Genomic DNA, 20,442 nt, shown 5'->3' with positions numbered 1-20,442 from the left:
AACAAAAACTCTCTTTTAGGTACCACTTCCCAACTCATTTTACAAGTCTACTATTTTGCTGATATCAAAGCCAGATAAGGACACAGCCAGAAGAGAAAATGACAGACCAATATCCCTGATAAACATGGATGCAAAAATCCACAACAAAACACCAACAGACTGAATTCAACAGCACTTTAAAAGGATCATTCCCTGTGATCAAGTGGGATTTATCCCTGGATGCAAGGATGGTTCAATAATACAAATCAATAAGTACAATATACCACATTAACAGAATGAAGGACAAAAACTATATGATCATCTCATTCGATTCATAAAAAGTGTTTAACAAAACTCAACATCCTCTCATGATAAAAGAAACCCTCAACAAATTAGGTATATGGTAGAAGGAACGTGCCTCAATATAGTAAAGACCATATACGACAAGCTCACCGCTAGCATCATACTCAATGGGGAAAAGCTGAAAGCTTTTCCTCTAAGATCAGGAACAAGACAAGGATAGCCACTGTCACACTTCTATTCAACATTGTCCTGGAAGTGCTAGCCAGGGCAATTAGGCAGGAGAAAGAAATAAAAGGCATCAAATAGGAAAGGAGGCAGTAAAATTGTCTCTGTTTGCAGATGACACGATCTTATATATAGAAAACCCTGAAGAACCCACAAAAAACTGTTAGAACTGATCAACAAATTCAGTAAAGTTGACAGATACAAAATCAACATACATAAATCAGTAGCCTTTCTATACACTATGAACTATCTTAAAAGGAAATTAAGAAAATGATCCCATTTACAATAGCATCAAAAAAATAAAATACTTCCATGTAAATTTAACCAAGGAGGTGAAAGATCTGTGTACTAAAACGTATAAGACACTGAAGAAAACAAAGAAGGCTACAAATAAGTGGAAAGGCAACCCCTGTTCATGAATAAGAATTAATATTGTTAAAATGTGAGTATTACCCAAAGCAACCTACAAATTCAATGCAATCCCTGTCAAAATCCCAATGACATTTTTTGTATAAGTAGAGAAACAATCCCAAAATTCATATGGAACCACAAAAGACCCCACGTAGCCAAAACAATCTTGAGAAAGAAGAACAGAGCAGGAGGCATTCCACTTCCTGATTTCAAACTCCATTGTAAACCTATGTAATAAAAATTAGCATGGTTGTGGCATAAAAACAGACACATAGACTAACGCAACAAAATCTAGGGCCTAGAAGTAATCCCACACATATATAGTTAACTGATATTTTTTTCTACATTTCCTATAGAGATGGGGTCTCACTAAAGCGCCTAGTCTGATCTTGAACCCCTAGGCTCAAGTGATCCTCCCATCTCAGCGTACTAAGTTGCTGGGATTACAGGCATGTACCACCACGCTTGGCTCAGGTTAACTAATATTTGACAAGGATGCCAAGAATACACAATGGGGGAAGAATTATCTCTTCAGTAAACAGTGTTGGAGAATAGATATACACAAGCATAAGAATAAACTTTGACCCTTATCTTACACCATTCACAAACATTAACTCGAAATGGATCAAAGGCTTAAATTTAAGACCTGAAATGGTAAAACTCCTAGAAGAAAACATAGGAGAAATCTCATTGATATTGATCATGGCAATAATTTTTTGGATCTGACACCAAAAGCACAGGAAACAAAAGCAAAAATGAACTAGGGCAATTTCATCACATTAGAAAGCTTTTGTACAGCAAAAAAAGCAGTCAACACAATGGAAAGACAACCTATGAAATGGGAGGAAGCATTTGCAAACCACATATCTGATAAAAGGTTGATATCCAAAATATATCAGTAGCTCATATATCTCAATAGCAAAAAAAAAAAAAAAAGGAATAATCTGATGTTAACATGGATAAAGGGCCTGAATATGCATTTTTCCAAAGGAGACATACAAATGACCAACAAGTACACAAAAAGGTGCTCAACTCCACTAACCATCAGAGAAATGTGCATCAAAACCACAAGCAGCACTTCACATCTGTTAGCATGGCTATTATCAAGAAGACAAGAGGTAAGTCCTGGTGAGGGTGGAGAGGAAGGGGAACCCTGTACACCGGTGGTGGGAATAGGAAGTTAGTTCAGCCATTGTGGGAACCAGCTCGGAGGATCCTCAAAAAATTTAGAATGAGAACTCCCATATGACCCAGCCATCCCACTTCTGGGTATATGCCCAAAAGAAACAAAGTCAATATCTCAAAGAGACATCTGCACTCCCATTGTTATTATAGCATTATTCGCAATAACCACATCATGAAATAACCTGTCTACCAACAAATGCATGGAAGGAAAATGTGATACACACACACACACATGAATATTATTCAGCCATAAAAAAAGAATGACATCCTGCCATTTGTGACAGCATGGATGAACCTTGAGGGCATTATGCTAAGTGAAGTAAGTCAGACAGAAAAAGACAAACACAGCATGATCATGAAAAAATACTTGGTTTTGTTTTTTGAGACATGGTCTTACTCTGTCACCCAGACTGGAGTGCAGTGGGGCGATCATAGCTCACTTCGCCCTCAGACTCCTGGGCTGAGGTGATCCTCCCACCTGGCTGGCTAACTGTGCCTGGCTAATTTTTTATTTTTAATAGAGGCAAAGTCTCACTATATTGCCCAGGCTGGTCTCCCTTAAATGTGGAATCTAAAAAAGTCAAATTCATAGAAGCAAAAAGTAGAATGATGGGCCAGGGGCTCACACCTGTGATCCCAGCAGTTTGGGAGGCTAAGGCGGGTGGATCACCTGAGGTCAGGTGTTCAAGACCAGCCTGGCCAACATGGCAAAACCCAATCTCTACTAAAAATACAAAAATTAGCTAGGCGTGGTGGTTCATGCCTGTAATCCCAGCTACTTGGGAGGCTGAGGCAGGAGAGGCACTTGCACTTGGGAGGTGGAGGTTGCAGTGAGCTGAGATCACACCACTGCACTCCAGCCTGGGTGACAGAGAGAGACTCTGTCTCAAAAAGATTAAAAAAAGAGTAGAGGCCGGGCGCGGTGGCTCACGCCTGTAATCCCAGCACTTTGGGAGGCCGAGGCGGGCGGATCACAAGGTCAGGAGATCGAGACCACGGTGAAACCCCATCTCTACTAAAAATACAAAAAAAAAATTAGCCGGGCGCGGTGGCGGGCGCCTGTAGTCCCAGCTGTTCGGGAGGCTGAGGCAGGAGAATGGCGTGAGCCCGGGAGGTGGAGCTTGCAGTGAGCCGAGATCACGCCACTGCACTCCAGCCTGGGCGGCAGAGCGAGACTCCGTCTCAAAAAAAAAAAAAAAAAAAGAGTAGAATATGGCTGCCAGGAGGGGGGAGGCGCAGGGGGAGGGGGAGGGGAATGGGAAGATATTAGAGGGCACCGACTTTTAGTTCTAAGATGAATAAACTCTGGAGACTGTAGTTAATACTGTATTGTATACTTGAAATTTACTGAAATATTTCAATGTTCTCACCACAAAAGAAAAAGGTAACTATGTGAGATTAACTAACTTGATTGTGATAGTCATTTCATTATATGTACATCAAATCATCACACTGTATACCTTAAATATATAGAATTTTATTTGTCAGTTATACTTTAACAGAGCTGGTTTTAAAAAAAAACCACTCTCTCCTTTTCCCCTATTTGCTATGATTTGTGTTTTTCTGGTTACATTTCTGTAGTTTGTCTTTTGGCTTTTACATTTTTATCTTTATTGTGTTTATGTTTAATATTTGCCTACCAGTAGTTGGGAAACATTTCCTTATGTAATTGGTTACATTAGGGTACGAACTGAAGCTGATCTTTCCTGAGGTTTTTCTGTCTTTGCTCTCTCCCTCTCAGTCCCACAGCTTTATAACTTCTCCATTTGTCCCAGCGGCCTCCTGCCTTCAGATGTCATTAGTTTGCGTATTTTGCGCCTGTGTCCTGATGCCTGACTGTAAGCTGCCTGGGAAGGTGCTCCAAGTAGACAGGTGGTTGGAACCAACTCCTGAAGACACGGAAAGGGGCTGAGCTGCTAGTGTGGCCAGAGTTCTCCTCAGAAATGTGCAAACTTCATCCTGCCTACAGGATGCAAATTATCTCTGTGTACAAGATAATGGTTTAATAACATGACGAACCAGGGCCACAAGCAGGACATCGTCCTGTTGCCCATGCATCCCCATGTCCTTTTCCCTTTGAAAGACTCTGGGAAACACACTCTATGACACACCCCATCGTGCGGAAACAGCAGGCTTTAAGTCTGACTCCTTCCCCGCTCTGGTGTCTGTGTACCGGATTTGCTCCTGTTCTCTGGTTTTTCACATGTGCACACTTTCGTCCTCCAAGGAGGCATTCAGTTCCTTGAGCACAGAAAGGGCATTTTAAGCCACCTCCTTATCCTTCAGCATCAAGTGGGTCACACAAAGCACTTGCTGGACCAGTTAAATAGCCTCGTTGGAGCCTTGAGATTAGAAGAGTGCAGGCCAGTGTCACTCACAGCAGGGGGAGGGGCCGCCTCACACGCCCAGCAGGTGTGGCCTCAGGGAGCGCTCACTCGCTCAAGTCTGGCAGGTCACCCTTGGGCTGGCCTCTTAGGCTATGTCTCCGATCATGTTCAGACGGAGTGGAGAGATGGGAAGAAAGCCAATGATTTTCCCAGGGTGGACCAGGTGCTGCTGAGGGAGGAGGGGGCGGCTGCGTCGATTTCTGCAGATTTCAGCCATCTAGTGTTCTTTAATCGCCAAGGACTCTTTTTCCCCTTTAACCTGTCCGTAGACAACACTAGCTAACATTAGGAGAAGATGAGCAAATGTTGAATTTCCCCCCAGATGGACTCGGGTGCACACAGGAAGACGGTCAGCTGTTGAGCTCCTGCTGGGAATGGCCAACCTGCGGTTGCAGTGCTGGAGATTTCTGAGGAGTCGCTGACCTGCTGCTGGACCGCAGTGCCCTTCCCTCCCCTTCCATCTTAGCCAGAGGCCCTGAAGGAATGGCTGCTAGCTTCAGTTGACCTGAAATTCTCCTCTCCCCCCCAAAAAATGCCATTGTGTAACAGCAGTCATTCTCCCCGGAGGGACAATTTCTAGAAGGGGCGCTACTCCGGCCACAGGACCCTCGGCAAGGCTCAGCTTCTTTCCCCTTTCCGACCTGGCCTCTAGGTCCAGATTTAAAACGGTAAAATTCTTCACAAGGCCTGCCAGTCCCATCCCTGCCTGCAAAGAGCAAAGCTAGGGACCAGGAAGGAACCTTCCCGGATTGAAGGGAAGGGCTCCCTCCTCCCCTGGCCAGGGGAGGCTGCCCCGGGAGGAGCTGGGGGCAGGTTCACGACTCCCAGTGAATCTCACCTCCCCTCCTTTTACGACACGGGTCTTGGGGAAAACGGGGGTCTCCTTGCTCTGGGAAGAAACCCAAGGTGATGGCGCGCTTAGAATTCCGGGGAGCCCTTTCCACTCTAGGAGTCTTAGGCCTCGAAGGATCAGCTGCTTAGAAATTCACTCAGCAGACAGGTTTCTCCTTGCAGGGAGGGCGAGGCTGAGGCGCACCCAAGACCCCGGCAGAAGGAAAACCGCCCCGCCGACTCTCGCAGCCAGGAAAAGGCCACGGCTTCCAGCCATTGCGGCCGGGGGTTGGGGTGGCAGGGCCTGGCAGCGATGCGGACAGGGGAAGCCGCCGTCCCCAGCTAGGAAAACGCGGGGCTAGGCAGCCCAGAGGGAACCGGAGAGCGGGCCGGGTGCTGATGCCCCCACACCCCAGACCCTGGGCCGACGAGCGCCCACGCTGAGTTGGGGGGCACCGCGCAAGACCCGCGGGGACCCGGTGCTCACCCGCAGCAGGAACGGACGGCGGCCGGGGCCCCTCCCAGTTACCCTCTTCCCTCGGGCCAGGCGGGGCCGCCAGGGCACCTGTGGCCAGGCCTGCGGGCGCAGCTTAGGGCTGGGGCGGAGGGCGGGGCTCGGCACCGGGTGGGCGCGCAGATGCGGAGCAGCGGGTGCCGGCACGAGGCGCAGCCCCATAAATCCGCCCGGGAGGAATCCGTGACTTCGTCAATTAATTAAGGAAAGGTGGAGCACCCCTCCCGTTTAAGCCGAAATGGGGCCGACAGTTGGGAGGGCTGTGGGGGTGGGGGACTGAGTGCAGCCCAGGTGCCTGCGCAGCGCAGCCCGCAAAAGCAAAGGTGCGCCCCTCGGTGCAGGGCTGCTCAGGCGCCTGCGGAGAGGTCGAGGGGGCTGTCGAGAGGAGACACGGTCTCTTAAAAATTGATTTTAAAGTCTTGTAGGGCAGCAAGAAGGGAGGGGGGTGGGGCGGACGTGCTCCTGTAGGGGAGCCTGGCCTGGCGCCCCTCTTGGCCTGCACCCCCGAACCAAGACCAGGCCCAGGCCCGCCGGGCTCTCCCTGCGCGGATCCGCCTGGGGAGGTGAACCGCGGAGGGGCACGGGCCAGCCATCCCTCTGAGGCCGACGGGGAGGCTGGGGAGTCACCGCTCTCCTCGCCCGCCGCTGGAAACGCAGTGCGGCGCAGGTGTCTCGTAGGAACGCAGCGGCTGGACCCTTTGCGGGGTCTTCTTATCCCAGAACCACTGGGCTGAGACCAAGTCTTAAACAGAAAGAATTCCAAGTAAAGGCCCAAGCCAGACGCTACGGGCGGCCCGACCCTTGACCCCGGGCGGCGGGAGGCGCCTGCGGGAGCCCCTGGGAGGGTCCCGCGCGGTGCCCACCTGCCCCAGGAAGGAGCTGCGAAGAGGCCGGGTGGCGCATCCTGGCCAGATGTTTAAGACAGATGAGGAACGAGTAGTTAAAACCCACATTATATAGTTCTGGCGGGTATAAAATTGCATGTGCTGACCCATATATTCTAACTGGAAACGGACTCAAGTCACTTAAAATATTGCAACGTCGATAGGACTAATTAATTGGAAATAAGAAACGAAAGAATACAATTAAACGAGAAGAGAATCATTTTCTAATTTAATAGAGGGACATTTATAAAGATCACAAGCTAAAAGGCATCGAATGATTCTATCGACATTCTGTTAAATCAGCCCCCGCGGCCTGCGTGGGGAGGAGGGCTTCGGGAGTGCCGAGTCCTGGGCCGGGGTGCAGTGGCAGCCTGCAGTAGCTCCTGCTACGAACCGAACGTTTGTGCCCATCGGACGCGGCCCTTTCCGCAGAATTTACTCTTTTCAGCCCGAGGCTCAGACCCAGCTACTCAGACCGCCCCAGCCGGGAGAATCCTGCCTCCCTGCCCGGGAGTTCCCGGTTCGCAGATATATTACAACAAAATTACTAATTGGAAAATGAAATTGTCAATAAAGCATACCCCCCGCATATACAATATCCTTAAATATTAAGATATTTTATTAGACCCATTTCCTAACAATAATTTATTGCAATAAAACAGACACTGCAGGTCCCCTTAAATTGTCTTTTCATAATGAATAAATTTAAGGGGGCTAATTAATATATAAACTAGCCCAATTTGTCAAGTTGATTTGTATTTTAGTTAATTGTGAAAGTAATTACCACATGGTCAAATTAACAGCTTTCTGGAAATGACCAAGCCTGAGGTTTTATTTCCTTCCTGGGTGAAGAAAATTCATTTTTCCAAGCTCTTGATGTGATGAATAAAAGTCATAAATCTGGGTGATTGGTGCAGGCAGAGTCTAAATGGCTTCATATTTCATTTTAGGTTTAATAGAAATATTCATGCTCTGTTTTAATGAAATTAAATTGAAGGGGGATGGGGCCGGGAGGTGGCGGTGGCCGGGGGCTTAAAGAGACAACGCACATTTTCCTTCCCCGCCCCTGAGCCAGGGCGTTGGGGTCACCTCCGCCGGCGGAAGCCGAGGGATGCCTGCGAGGGCCCTTCCTGCAGCCGCTCACCTGAAGCCCAGGTGGAGCCAGCTACTGGAACCTCAGCCCAGGTGCCCTCGGGCGCCCCCAGCTCCCTCCCACGAGCTTGCGAAGTCACCGAGCAAAGCAGGGGTCTGCGCTGGGTGCGGGTTTGATCCCCTGTTGCCTGTCCCCCAAGCTCAGGCCCGCGCTGCCCAGGGCGGGGTCCCAGGGTCCTGCACTCTTCCCCTTAGGTCGCCTCGTGGGGACGCGTAGGAGAGATGCCTGGCCACGGACACTTCGCGGTTCCCAGCTCCCTCCCTCATGCCCTCGCTCTCCACCGCCCTGCGACCTCCAGCTAAGCTCCGCCTCGCGTGGAAACTGCCCCCGACCGAGCCCAGACGCCAGGGCCGGAGCCTTGGAGCCATATCGCTGAGCCGCACAGGCGCTGCTCCGCCTGCAGAGAAAGAGAAGTTTCCAGACACAGTTACGTGCATCCGGGTCGTGGTGCTGGGAGTTAAGGGGGGCCACGCTGTCAGCCGCTCTGCGAAGCTCGGGGGAGGCCCGAGGTCCGTCGGGGCGTCCCTCGGCTCCGGGACTGTCCTAGCCCGGCCGGGCCCCTTAATGGAGCTGATCTGTGACTTGTTGATTTCCCCTGAGCAAATAAGGCTTTGATGCAGTTCCAGCAAGAGTGGTTAGCTGATGAATTGACAAAAACTAATCAGCTTTATTGGGAAACAGGTTAAGGGCACGGGCGTGTCAATAACTCTCAGCCTGACCCCCTCGTCCATTAGCTCAGGCAGGCTGATTAGAGTAAGAAGACCCTCTCGCAGTTTGCGCTGAAATCGCTTCCATAAACTCACCATTATTAGCAGTCGATGCGAGCAGCTCATTTAGAGAAGACATCGCAGGCACGCCACATCTATCATCCGGGTTTATGGATCATTATCTCATTTACAGAATGTCGCAGGGTAATATGTTTTTGGCAATAGGCTTGGCCCCGCGCCTGGGCTGGCCGCTCTCTTTTTAGCAGCGTCCCCGGGACCTCCTTCCCCAGCGCCCGACCTGGAACTCCGCGTGGACGTTTCTCAGGCGGGAAGGGAGGACTGGAAGCCACCCTACACGTGCGCTCTCGCACGCGCGCACACTCCTGACACGCTCGCCCACGCGCTCGCCGCAGTCTGGCGTGCCCGGCTGTGAGCCCCGAGGGCCGGCGCGGCAAGCGCCCCTCCAGCAAGCCGCTAGCTCGGAGCCCAGTGTTAGGAGTTGCTCCAACCTCGGAGCCCGGTGAGAGTCGGGGTTCTGCTCGGTCATCCGCATACCCCAAGCTTGGGTGGCAGTGCAGGTGGCCAGGTGCGTCCCAAGCGGCGCGCGGGGTGCGCTTACCTGCTCCTGAGGGCGGCGGCCTCCCTGCTCAGGCCTCAGCCCGCTAGGCCGCGGAGGCCTGGGTGTCCCGGGACCGTCTGTCCCTAGGAAAGCCCCTCTCTACCCTCCCGGCTCCCGGCCCAGCGGGCCTGACCTTCCCTCCCCTGGGCGTGCCGCTCCCCTCCTCCCGGGCTGCGGCTCCGGGGGCCCAGATGCGCCCAGGCGCCGGGAGTGGGCCACCTGTTCCGCCGGGTAATTATTTTAATGTAAGGGGCCCAGAGTCACCGGGTTCGCGCCTCTAGCAGCGACAGAAGGCGGCCGGACTGAGGAACCTTCTCCAGCCTTTCAATGGAATTTCCCAGATGGGCCGAGGGGAAGCCGGGGCGGGTCACCAGGGGCCCTTTAACGCGTTCATTAGCCAAATTATCTTGCCCGCAGCACAGGGCCCGGGAGACTGCGGGGAGGGTGGGAGCAGCGGGCTGGAGGGTCTTTCTCCCTCCCACCTCGGTCTCTGCAGAAACAGCGGAGAGGGGCCTGTGTGCAGAAGCCGGCCCCGCTGTTGCAAAAAAGGATCCTAGTGCGCGCTTCTGCTGCAAACACGACACCCCGCAGTTGTTCCACCGGGAGGAGCCCAGTCCAGTCAAAGGCCAAGTGGGAAAAGAAATTATTAGAATTATGCAACAAGGAGGTTATAATATAATAACTAATGCCATCAACCCCGATTATGGACGCAGCCCTGGTCTACAGGGCTTGCAGTTAGAGCCGGTGGCACTCTTGGTGCCTGGGTCCTCAGCCGGTTTGCCCCTCCATAAGGCAGAGGGCGGCCCAGGCTGCTCCCAGGTGTGGTGTAAGCACTGGCTGAGGCTGCAGGAGAAGGCCGCTGAAACCACTGAGCGTCTGGGGCCTCCTGGCAGGGATGGGCACTCTAGGAGCTTGGGAACGGCCTAGAGTCCATCTTAAATCTGCCCCCACCCCACACACCCTTACTCTGTGTGTGATGGTGGCTTTTCCCTGCCCACATTCTCTCTGGTAAAATATTCCCAGTTCAAATGGTGAGGTGGGCAGCAGGTTCTTTTTTTTCAGATAGGGTCTTGCTCTGTAGCCCAGGCTGGAGTGCCATGGTGCAATCCTAGCTCACTGCAGCCTCACCTCTACCCCTGGGCTCAAGCGATTCTCCTGTCCCAGCCTCCCAAGTAGCTGGGACCACAGGCACGTGCCACTGCGCCAGCTAAGCAGGGGGTTATTGACAGATTAGCTTCCCAACCCGGTTAGAAAGCAAAGGGGAGAGAGATGAGGTGCAGAGACAAAAGCTGCCCTAGAAAAGGGGAAGAGTGGGAAGAATGCGAGGCAAACCAGCCCCTCCCCGGTGGGCCCCCAACCCGGGTCATGAACACTGCTGGGGGTGGGGAGGGCTCTTCAGGCCTTGAATGTGTGCACCTGTGAGAAGAAGCTTGGGGAGGATTGCAAGAGGTGAACTTGACCACAGACACCATTTGCCCATCCTGGGGAATCCCCCCTCCCCACTGCCACAGCTCTGGAAAGTGGCCTAAGAGGAGGTCTTCTCTCTCTCTCTCTCTCTCTCTCTTTCTCCCTCCCTCCCCTCTCAGCTGCCAGCAGCTGCAGCTTTTGCCACCTCAGCAACTACTAAATAGACCAATTAGCGCAGACTTCCTGCCATTATCGAACATGGACTTGGACATTAGTGCGCCACTATTCAGTCATAATTTCGAGTCAGAACGCGCTAAAAAAATTCACGCACTGAAGCGTCCAAATGTCCCTGAGCCACATCTGGGTGTGTGTTTGTGCTTCTTCCCTGTTTCAACCCACCCAGCAGCCTGCAGGGCAGTAGTCACCATCCAGGCGCGATGGACGCCGCCTTCTGTGACTGGTGTCGAGTTATATGTTGTCTGCGTTGTTCCAGCGCTGCAGAGCTGCCCGTATCTGTCAGTGTAACCCTCTCCTCCTCCCGCTGGGGTGGGTGGGGGGAACAGGTGGGTTCTAAAGGGGTGCCTGGGTGCCCAGGCCAATGCTACCAGAGAGCAGTGTGGAGTATTTGGAAAGAGTGTTGATTCCGAAACATATTTTCCATGGAGGCTGGGCTCCGGTAAAGTGTGCAGGCAGTGCTCTCAGCCTTGCCATCAAGATCTCTTTGCAAGACTCGCGCAGCACTGTGGCCCACAGGCTGGTGTCTATCTGGAGGGTAGTTCTGTTGCAGCACATTCTGGAAAAAGTCCAGCTTACGCATGTGTTTGGTGTCTACCTTGTTTCTGCCAACAGTCTGCAGAGGGCCCTGCGTGAATCTGGAATAAAATAAAACAAAATAAAATGTTTGTAGCAAAGAAAAAAAGACTCTAGAGAAGGCTTTCATTTCTGTAGAGGGTTGTTATTCCCCCAAAACAATGAAAGGGGCTCAAATGAAAGGAGCCTCCCTTCCCTCCCAAGGTTTGTTTCTCTTTATGATACAAGAAGCTTTGAAGAGGCTGGAAAGGATTTCACCTCCTTGTGTCAGAAGGAGACCTGGGCCAGCAGCTGAGCCCAGGGTGGCCAGGCCTGTCCCTTCCCTTCAGGGTCCAGGGAAGCGAGGAGGCTGCCCAAGGTCTGGGAGGAAGCAGAGATTTGTGTCTCTGGAGGAAATTTCTAAAAATAGAAGGCCCTTGGGTCACTAAATTTGACTGATTTAAATCCTGTGGCATTTCCCTAACTTCTCGCCAAGCCCCCTGGTAGTGGCTGGTTGTTTGCAGCCAGGGCTGGGCCCAGAGGAGAGGGTCAAGCCAGTGACTCGGGGGTGTTCTGGGGAGCTCACATTCCCGGTGAAGCCTGGGTGGTGCTGGCCCTGCGAAAGGAGTTGGGGTGAGGGTGCCCTCTAAAATGGCAACAGGAAATCCAGGTTGCAGGGAGGGGCTGAAGAAGGGCTGAGGGAGAACACCCTTACAGGGGAGCACATAGCAGACCTGGGCCCACCTCAGGCCCTGCCTCGGTTTGAGGGTTTGAGCTGCGAGTCTTTGGGTTGCTACTCCTGAGCCCACCCTTTCCAGACTCCTTTAAGGCCCAGCTCCCAGGGGTCATAGAGGAGGTCAGCAGATCAAAGGACAGCACTAATGACTCGATGCCTTTGGCCCCGTGGCTCTGAAGGGGCTGGGGTGGGTGGGGGGACCTGAGCAGATGTCCCCAGCTCCAGTGACCCTAGGCCCTCTCCGCAGATCCTCCTTCCCTCTGAGCTCCAGGAAGGAGGTCGGAGCATCTCCCACCATTCCTGCCCTGGCCCTCTGGGCTCCCACTCCAGCCTTACTAAGCTACTTCCTGTGCCAGAGGCCAGTCTCATCTCAAACACGCGCTTAGGTCCCGACCTCTGGCCAGTTACATGGCATCTTCATGCCTGTTTCTTGAAGAAAGCCTTGAAAGTTTACATTGAAACGGAACTGCGTGAGTCCCTGAAGACCACATGGCTTCAGCAAGACGGGACTAATGTACCTGGGCCCCTCTGCAGCCAAATCCTCTCTGTTGGCCCTGGGCTTCAGTTTTAGAAACGCAAGATCTGCCCCCTGCTTCAGCCACTGAGTGCCCTTCCAGGCACCTGCTCCATTTCACGTGGAAAAAAGCAATATCTACATGATAAATAAATGCATGATACTTGCCTCGCATCTTGTGAATATGTGAATGTACAGGTTTTCCCCCCAATCCTCACAGGTTCCCAGTTGTGTGGGTAAGTCCAGATGTAAATAGACACAGACTACAAAAACGTTTTCTTTTGCGATGGTTTGTAGAAATCACCATCTCCTTCCCAAGTAGTGGAAGGAAGGGCAGCTGCAGGCACTCTTTAATTCCTTAACAGGAGGCCTGTAGAAAGCAGGCACCTGCGGCGGGCAGGGAGGAGCTGCGGTGGGAGCCAGCTGATTAGGGTGCACCAGGCCTTCTCTGCCTGTCTTGAGAAACCAAGAGTTCTAGGGAGAACTCTCCAGGGCTGAGTTCTGCCCCTGGGGCTGCTGGAGGGAAAACTCACCTGGAGACTCAGGTTTGGGAGCACTACTAGGATCAGACCTTTGATCTCTCTCTGTGGCCCTTCCCAAGACCCAAGCCCAGCTCCAGTCTGCCCCAAAGCCAGCTGGTCTGGATCAATACAGATACTGGGAACAGGAAGAGACCCAGCAGGCTCCACCTCACACGTTGTAAACCACACAAAGATCTACACTTCCCAGATAGCCGCCTCTCTCCCCCACACCTGCCTCTCTCCATGCAACTTTACAGAGAGCCTCCACTTTATATAACGTATTCTTAAATATAAGTAGAACATCGATCATTTTAAAGGCCCTGTAGCACCTTAGAGTCCATTTGGTCCAACCGCTGCTTCTGTAGACAAAGAAACAAATCCATCAAGAAAAGGAGCTTCAGACTGCTGAAATGGCACCTCAGCTAGAGGGGCGGTCCGGACAGAACGCAGGGCTGCTATGCCAGGCCTCCTCGGACAGCCTTGCACAGCCCCACAGGTGGTACAGACACCTGAAGGACCTGCACACATGTTGTCCTGTCTGTGTTTTCAGGAAGGTGTCCTCAGCAGGTCTCAGGCAGAATAGAAACACGAGACAGGGTGTGAAGGGGTTTTGGACCATGGTTACCGCAGAACAAAAAGGGGTGAAATGAATTCCTCTAGGAGTTACAAAAAAAAAAAAAAAGCCAGAAAACACCCACTGTGATTTTGTTGAGGGAGATGGCTGATGTAATGAGTCTAGACTACACACCCCATCACCAACTAAAATTACCCTGGCAGTGGGTATTTTCGGCTGGAGAGAGGAACAGCATCTTCTCCAAGGTCCATCCTGGGAGATTTCTTCTGCAGCCACTCCCTTCCCCCAGCTTCCTACATCATTGACCTCAGGACCAAGCAACCTGCCCCCAGCAGACGGGGGTGATGAGATGAGAAAGGCAAGGCAGTCTTGGCACCAAACCCCTGGAGGAGGAGGAGGCCAAGGCTGTGTTCTCTACCCTGGGGAGGCAGAGTCACAGCTAGGGCTTCTTGCCTGGGACAGGTGGCTAAGAATCTCTGGTCTCCTTTACAAGCCTTCCCCCACCCAAAAAGTAACAGATGGGATGGGGACTCCCGGCTGGGTGTACCTGAGAGCTTCGAGGGCAGCAGGGTGGGAACAGTGTGGCCTCTGCAGTCAGACCTAGTTCCACTCCCAGCTCTAAGGCTGAACTGCCTGCTGGGAACAAGGATCCCAAACTCTCTAAACCTGTACTCTAGAAAATGGAGATGATAGGCCGGGTGCGGTCGCTCACACCTGTAATCCCAGCACTCTGGGAGGCCAAAGTGGGTGGATCACCTGAGGTCAGGAGTTTGAGACCAGCCTGACCAACATGGTGAAACCCCATCTCTACAAAAAATGCAAAAATTAGCCTGGCCTGGTGACACATGCCTGTAATCTCAGCTACTGGGGAGGCTGAGGCAGAAGAATCGCTTGAACCTGGGAGATGGAGGTTGCAGTGAGCCATGATCGTGCCATTGCACTGTAGCCTGGGCAACAAGAACAAAACTCCACCTCAAAAAAAAAAAAAAAAAAAAAGAAAGAAAAAGAAAAGAAAAGAAAGAAAGAAAAAAAGAAAAGAAAAGAAAATGGAGATGATAAAAATCTTCCTTCTAGTGTCAGAGTGAAGATCAAGGACGAGAATTCTAGAAAGCGCGTAGCACATAGTAGGTGTTCAAGAAATGCGAGTGTTCCCCTCTCTCCACTTGGAGGCAGAAGTGCATTTCTGTCACCACAAAGACATCTAAAGGCACGACAAACTCCGTGTGAATGCCGGTGATTTCTTTTTCCCAGTGGTCGCTCTGCAAAGCTAGATCACATTTACTCCAAGTTGCTGTTATTCATCCATTGCCATCCTCCTAACCTTCCAACCAGTCCTGTGCATCTGGGAACTACCCTGTGTTATAATGAAAAAGATATCACTCACGCCAACAAAGTCACTGTCATCAACTCTCGCCTAGGTAAAAAGCCTTTTGAAGAGAAGTGGCAAGGTCTCTCTATTTGCCTTTTTAAAAATCCCTCTGGTAGCAACCTGGCCTGCTAATTTTGAAGTTTACCTGGCACTGAGTTTCTCTTTGGCTCTCTCCCCTCTCCACAGCCCCTTCCGGTCCTTTATTCACCTCTCACCTGCATAGGAAGCCCTGGAACCTGGAACTGCCTCCCGGTTCTCACGCTTGCTGGGGAAGATAACTGGGTCTAATGGCGCTATTGACAAAGCCTGGTGTTGATGCCGCTTGACTTCCCGACCCCTGTGTTGATTCCTTCAGCTTCAAAAACGTCCTTGGAAGTGGTTTTACTGTAAATATTTGAAGTGTGCGTGTGGGGGAGGGGTGAGATCTGGGTGCTCACTCCGTGCCTCAGTCACTCACGGGAAGCCCTTTCCTCTCCCCTTCCCAGGAGGCCCCGGCAGCAGGAGACCGTCTTTCCCCCCTCCTGCCCGGGGACTGGCCGGGGGTCGCAGCGGCAGGGCTTCCGAAGGATGACGGGCCCTACGGGTTTTTCAGGGCCGAGGTGTGTGGGCCTCGACTCCCGCAAGCCCACGGGCATCCCTCGGCAGCGAGGAAGAGCTTTGCCACCGAGGACCCGCTCCACTGAGCAAGCACGTGGGCGACGTCTGCAAGCCGACTTTGGTCCTGCAGGCCAGGGCGCCCATATCTGCCGTCTCCGCCTTGACTGTGGCAGGGGCTCCCAGCGAGGGCTCGTGGAGGCCAAACTCACACTCACATGCGCGTTTACACCCCCACGTCCCCGCACACACACCTGAAAATGCGGGGCCTTCCCAGTGCAGATAAGGTTCGACCTGCAGAGCTTTGGCCACAGGGACAAAACCCTCCCCTGCTGCGCCCTGGAGACCCGGGAGCAGGGAGGGCTTGGGAAACACCACGGTCTTCAGTGCGCTGCCGTCGCCTCGCAAATCGGCCAGGTCTGCGCTCAGCATGGGCGCTCAGGAGCGTGGAACCACCGTGCTCCGCGAGGCAGACGTGGACCCACGCCAGCGCCGACAAGGAGGCCGGAAAGGACGCGCGCAGCTGGCTCCAGGGACCAACCAAGTCCGGAGGGGGCCAGGTGTCTCGGGAGCGGGTCTTGGGCCGCCGCGGGGCTCTCCAGGGTCCCGGGGGTTGCCAGTGCCCGCCGTCCGGCTCCGCACCCAGGGGAGGGCGGGCAGAGGCCCCAGTTTGCGCCTCGGAGTATCCACTCCCCGGCGGTGTCCCCGCCCGCCAGCGCCGCGCAACAGCCCGGGGTGCTTAGGACCTCGCGGCGCGGGGGCGGGGCGGCGGGCGGCCGGGACGGTGACAGGTGCGCCCCTCGGCCAATGGCGGAGTCCGCGGCCCTCCCCGGGCCCCCGCTGCGCGCGCCAATCGGAGGCCGCGCTGAGCTTCAAGTGCGCGGAGGGGCGCGGGTCCCCAGCACGGCGCCAGCGGCCTCGGCGCGGTCGCCTAAGGGCTGGAGCGCAGAGAGCCGGGCTCCCCGGCCCGGACGCGGGGAAGCACTCGCGTGGAAGTTTGTGCGAGCGCGGCCCGGGGCGGGGCCCGCACGGAGGAGGCGCCGGGACCATGGTCACCCTCGGCTGAGTTTCCGGCGGCGACTTTGATTATTGGCAAATCACCACCATAACAATACCGAGACCCCGGGCTTGCGCCGCACGCGCTGACTCCGCGACCCCGCACACGGCCGCGTCGCCCGCCACCCGGCCCTGAGCGCCAACCCCAAACGAGCCGATGGAAAAATCCAAAAATTTCCGCATCGACGCCCTGCTGGCGGTGGACCCCCCGCGAGCCGCCTCTGCGCAGAGCGCGCCGCTGGCCTTGGTCACGTCCCTCGCTGCCGCCGCATCTGGCACCGGAGGTGGCGGGGGCGGCGGCGGGGCGAGCGGCGGGACTAGCGGCAGCTGCAGCCCCGCGTCCTCTGAGCCGCCGGCTGCGCCCGCCGACCGCCTGCGCGCCGAGAGCCCGTCTCCGCCGCGCCTTTTGGCCGCGCACTGCGCGCTGCTGCCCAAGCCGGGCTTCCTGGGCGCGGGCGGCGGCGGCGGCGGCACGGGCAGCGGGCACGGGGGCCCCCACCACCACGCGCACCCGGGCGCAGCGGCCGCTGCAGCCGCTGCCGCCGCCGCCGCCGCCGCCGCTGGGGGCCTGGCTCTGGGGCTGCACCCGGGGGGCGCGCAGGGTGGCGCGGGCCTCCCGGCGCAGGCGGCGCTCTACGGCCACCCGGTCTACGGCTACTCCGCGGCGGCGGCGGCGGCTGCGCTGGCTGGCCAGCACCCGGCGCTCTCCTACTCGTACCCGCAGGTGCAGGGCGCGCACCCCGCGCACCCCGCCGACCCCATCAAGCTGGGCGCCGGCACCTTCCAGCTGGACCAGTGGCTGCGCGCATCCACCGCGGGCATGATCCTGCCTAAGATGCCCGACTTTAACTGTGAGTACCCTGCGGCCCCCGTGGATGCGCGGGGCGGGAGGGCCTCGTGCATCCTCCACCCGGCACCGCCTGCCCCTCTCTTCGCTTGGCTCCCAGCGAGCGGGGGAAGCGCTGCAAAGCCGCCTCGGCTCTGCCCGGGGCCTGCGAGGACTCGCCTGGACCCCCAGGCGTGAGACTGGCGGCGAATTATTAAAATGGCCCTGCGCAGGCCTTGCCTTCTCTTCCTCTCTTAACGGGAAGGGGCAGTTGGAGGTGTGAGACTGAGATCTAATGATTAACCTGAAGGCTGCAAGAGAAGGAAGTCGCCGGGCAAGGCGAACGGAGAGCGCCCTGAATTAGGCAGGCCCGGGAATGGGGGTCAGGGCTTGTCACCGGGGAAGGGAACTTGGGCCACGTCCCCCATTCGGGGCGCTAGAGACACCCGCAGCCCCTCCAGGGAGAGGGAGTGCTTCAGGAGCAGCAAACAAGAGAAATAGGCTTCGAGGCCCGGGGAGGCAAGGCCAGGGCGCAGGGAACCCCCGGCTTTTACCAGGGCGCTGCCCTCCTCTGGAAGGGCGTTGGATCCGGGGTGCGATGGCCGAGGCAGGTGGCCTGGCTTGAACCAGCTATGGGGAGATTCTAAACAGTAGGTGCCTGGCCTGGTATACCGGGCGCCCAACAAGGTAACGAATGCTCCTCCAAGGTGGGGCCGAGGGAGCCCCCACCCCAGAGCCGCTGTGCTTCGGGCAGCTTCCTCTCCATCCGGGCGGGACACCTCGCCAGAGGCCTGGGCCCCTCAGGCTTTCCTGGCACACGCGGACTCTCTGGGCTGGGACTCCGGGGCTCTGGCTCTCCCTGATCGCCCCATCGGGGTCAGCTACTTTTGAGTCGGGCTGAGCAGAAGATGCATTCCGCTCAACGCTTTCAGCCGCCGAACACCCAAACAAAGAGACCCCATTGTTTCTGTCTGAGTGAATTTGTTTAGACTGGGGAGATGCAGGCAGAGCAGGGGAAAAGCAAAAAAGAAAACAGAAATAAACACTCCAGAATTCAGATTCCTTTGCTGGAAGCTGTGATTGTGACTAAACAGAGAAAATCTAGGACCCCAGAGGCTGGAGAAGTCACAAGGGAGTGAGAAAATCCCTGCAGAACGCTGTTTGCCCACAGCCGCCCCAGGCTTTCCTAGCTCAGCTCCAAGAAGGCCCCAGTGGCCACCCATCCCTCACGTGGGAAAGTCAGCCCCACTGACTCCAGCCGGAAGAGGGAAAGCTGCCCCTCACCTCAGACACCTCTGGGTCTGCGAATCTCCTGCCAGCCTGGGCTTAAACCCAGGGCGCCCTCCTGGGCCTGGCTGCCGACCCAGGGCCCAGCCCTTCTGATAGAAAGCCACCAGTATGAACTGCATTTCCCAGAGCTAAGGGGCTAAGTCGCCCACGGAGGGGGCTGGCCAGCCCAGGGGCCCGTGGTCCTAGGCCTCCTAGGGCCCTGGACTCCCTGGCCACCGGGGCGCTTTCTGGAGCCCAAGGTCACTCAGAAAATTTATTAAAGTGAGACACCTTTCCCAACATACCTTGCCTGTTTGATTCCGAATGTTGACCTAGAGTTGGCCAAATTCTAAACACAGCCAGCTTTAAGTTCAGAAGAGGAATCTGCACCTGGCAATCCAAAAGGGCAGGCATAATCGTGCCAAAGACGGCAGAATATGTTCTGAGAAGTCCTCCTCGCTGGTCACAGGGAAAACCTGTTTGGTTTCTTTAATTGGTTGTTTCTGCCTGTGGGATGGCATTTCCCAAATGGTCCCTCCAGAGCCAATGTTTTAATTAAAGTTCTAATGTATTGTCAAGTTGGGAATTCGGGGCCTTGTTTGACTAAAGCAGGGGGCGTGGGCCATCCTCTAAAGCAAATTGCCCATCCCCGGGGACCTGAGCTCATCCAGGCCTGGGGCTGGCCTCCTTTCTTTCCTTTGCTTTCTTTCTTTTATTGTCCAACACTTGTCAGGCTCCTGGGAAATCAAGGGAAGTCTCGTTTTGAGGTCATAAAATTCTCTGTGATGTAACCGTGCGAAATTATGTAAATAAAGCCGGGCAGGCCTCCTCGAACACACAGAGAACCGGATCCTGCCTGCGCCTCTGCCTTTAATTTGTGTAATGAGAATTGTCCTGAAAAGGCTTCCAGTCTCCCCAGGCCCCGCACAAGTGTTGGACAATAAAAGAAAGAAAGCAAAGGAAAGAAAGGAGGCCAGCCCCAGGCCTGGATGAGCTCAGGTCCCCGGGGATGGGCAATTTGCTTTAGAGGATGGCCCACGCCCCCTGCTTTAGTCAAACAAGGCCCCGAATTCCCAACTTGACAATACATTAGAACTTTAATTAAAACATTGGCTCTGGAGGGACCATTTGGGAAATGCCATCCCACAGGCAGAAACAACCAATTAAAGAAACCAAACAGGTTTTCCCTGTGACCAGCGAGGAGGACTTCTCAGAACATATTCTGCCGTCTTTGGCACGATTATGCCTGCCCTTTTGGATTGCCAGGTGCAGATTCCTCTTCTGAACTTAAAGCTGGCTGTGTTTAGAATTTGGCCAACTCTAGGTCAACATTCGGAATCAAACAGGCAAGGTATGTTGGGAAAGGTGTCTCACTTTAATAAATTTTCTGAGTGACCTTGGGCTCCAGAAAGCGCCCCGGTGGCCAGGGAGTCCAGGGCCCTAGGAGGCCTAGGACCACGGGCCCCTGGGCTGGCCAGCCCCCTCCGTGGGCGACTTAGCCCCTTAGCTCTGGGAAATGCAGTTCATACTGGTGGCTTTCTATCAGAAGGGCTGGGCCCTGGGTCGGCAGCCAGGCCCAGGAGGGCGCC

General features: G+C 54.5%; 1 protein-coding gene across 1 annotated transcript in view; it reads left to right on the top strand.

Moving 5' to 3' along the window:
* The first annotated feature begins 16,575 nt into the window (after positions 1-16,575).
* Positions 16,576-20,442, top strand: part of MNX1 (motor neuron and pancreas homeobox 1) — a 10,995-nt gene continuing 7,128 nt past the window's right edge. Inside the window, exon 1 of the mRNA XM_025380234.1 lies at positions 16,576-17,609. Within this exon, the coding sequence (XP_025236019.1) occupies positions 16,916-17,609 (694 nt within the window). The 5' untranslated portion in view covers positions 16,576-16,915. The remainder of the gene's footprint in view (positions 17,610-20,442) is intronic.

This window comes from Theropithecus gelada, chromosome 3 (genome assembly GCF_003255815.1).
Source record: "Theropithecus gelada isolate Dixy chromosome 3, Tgel_1.0, whole genome shotgun sequence".
In the NCBI taxonomy this organism is placed as follows: Eukaryota; Metazoa; Chordata; class Mammalia; order Primates; family Cercopithecidae; genus Theropithecus; species Theropithecus gelada.
Note: the sequence above shows the minus strand (reverse complement) of the source record. Positions and strands in the feature narration are given on the sequence as shown.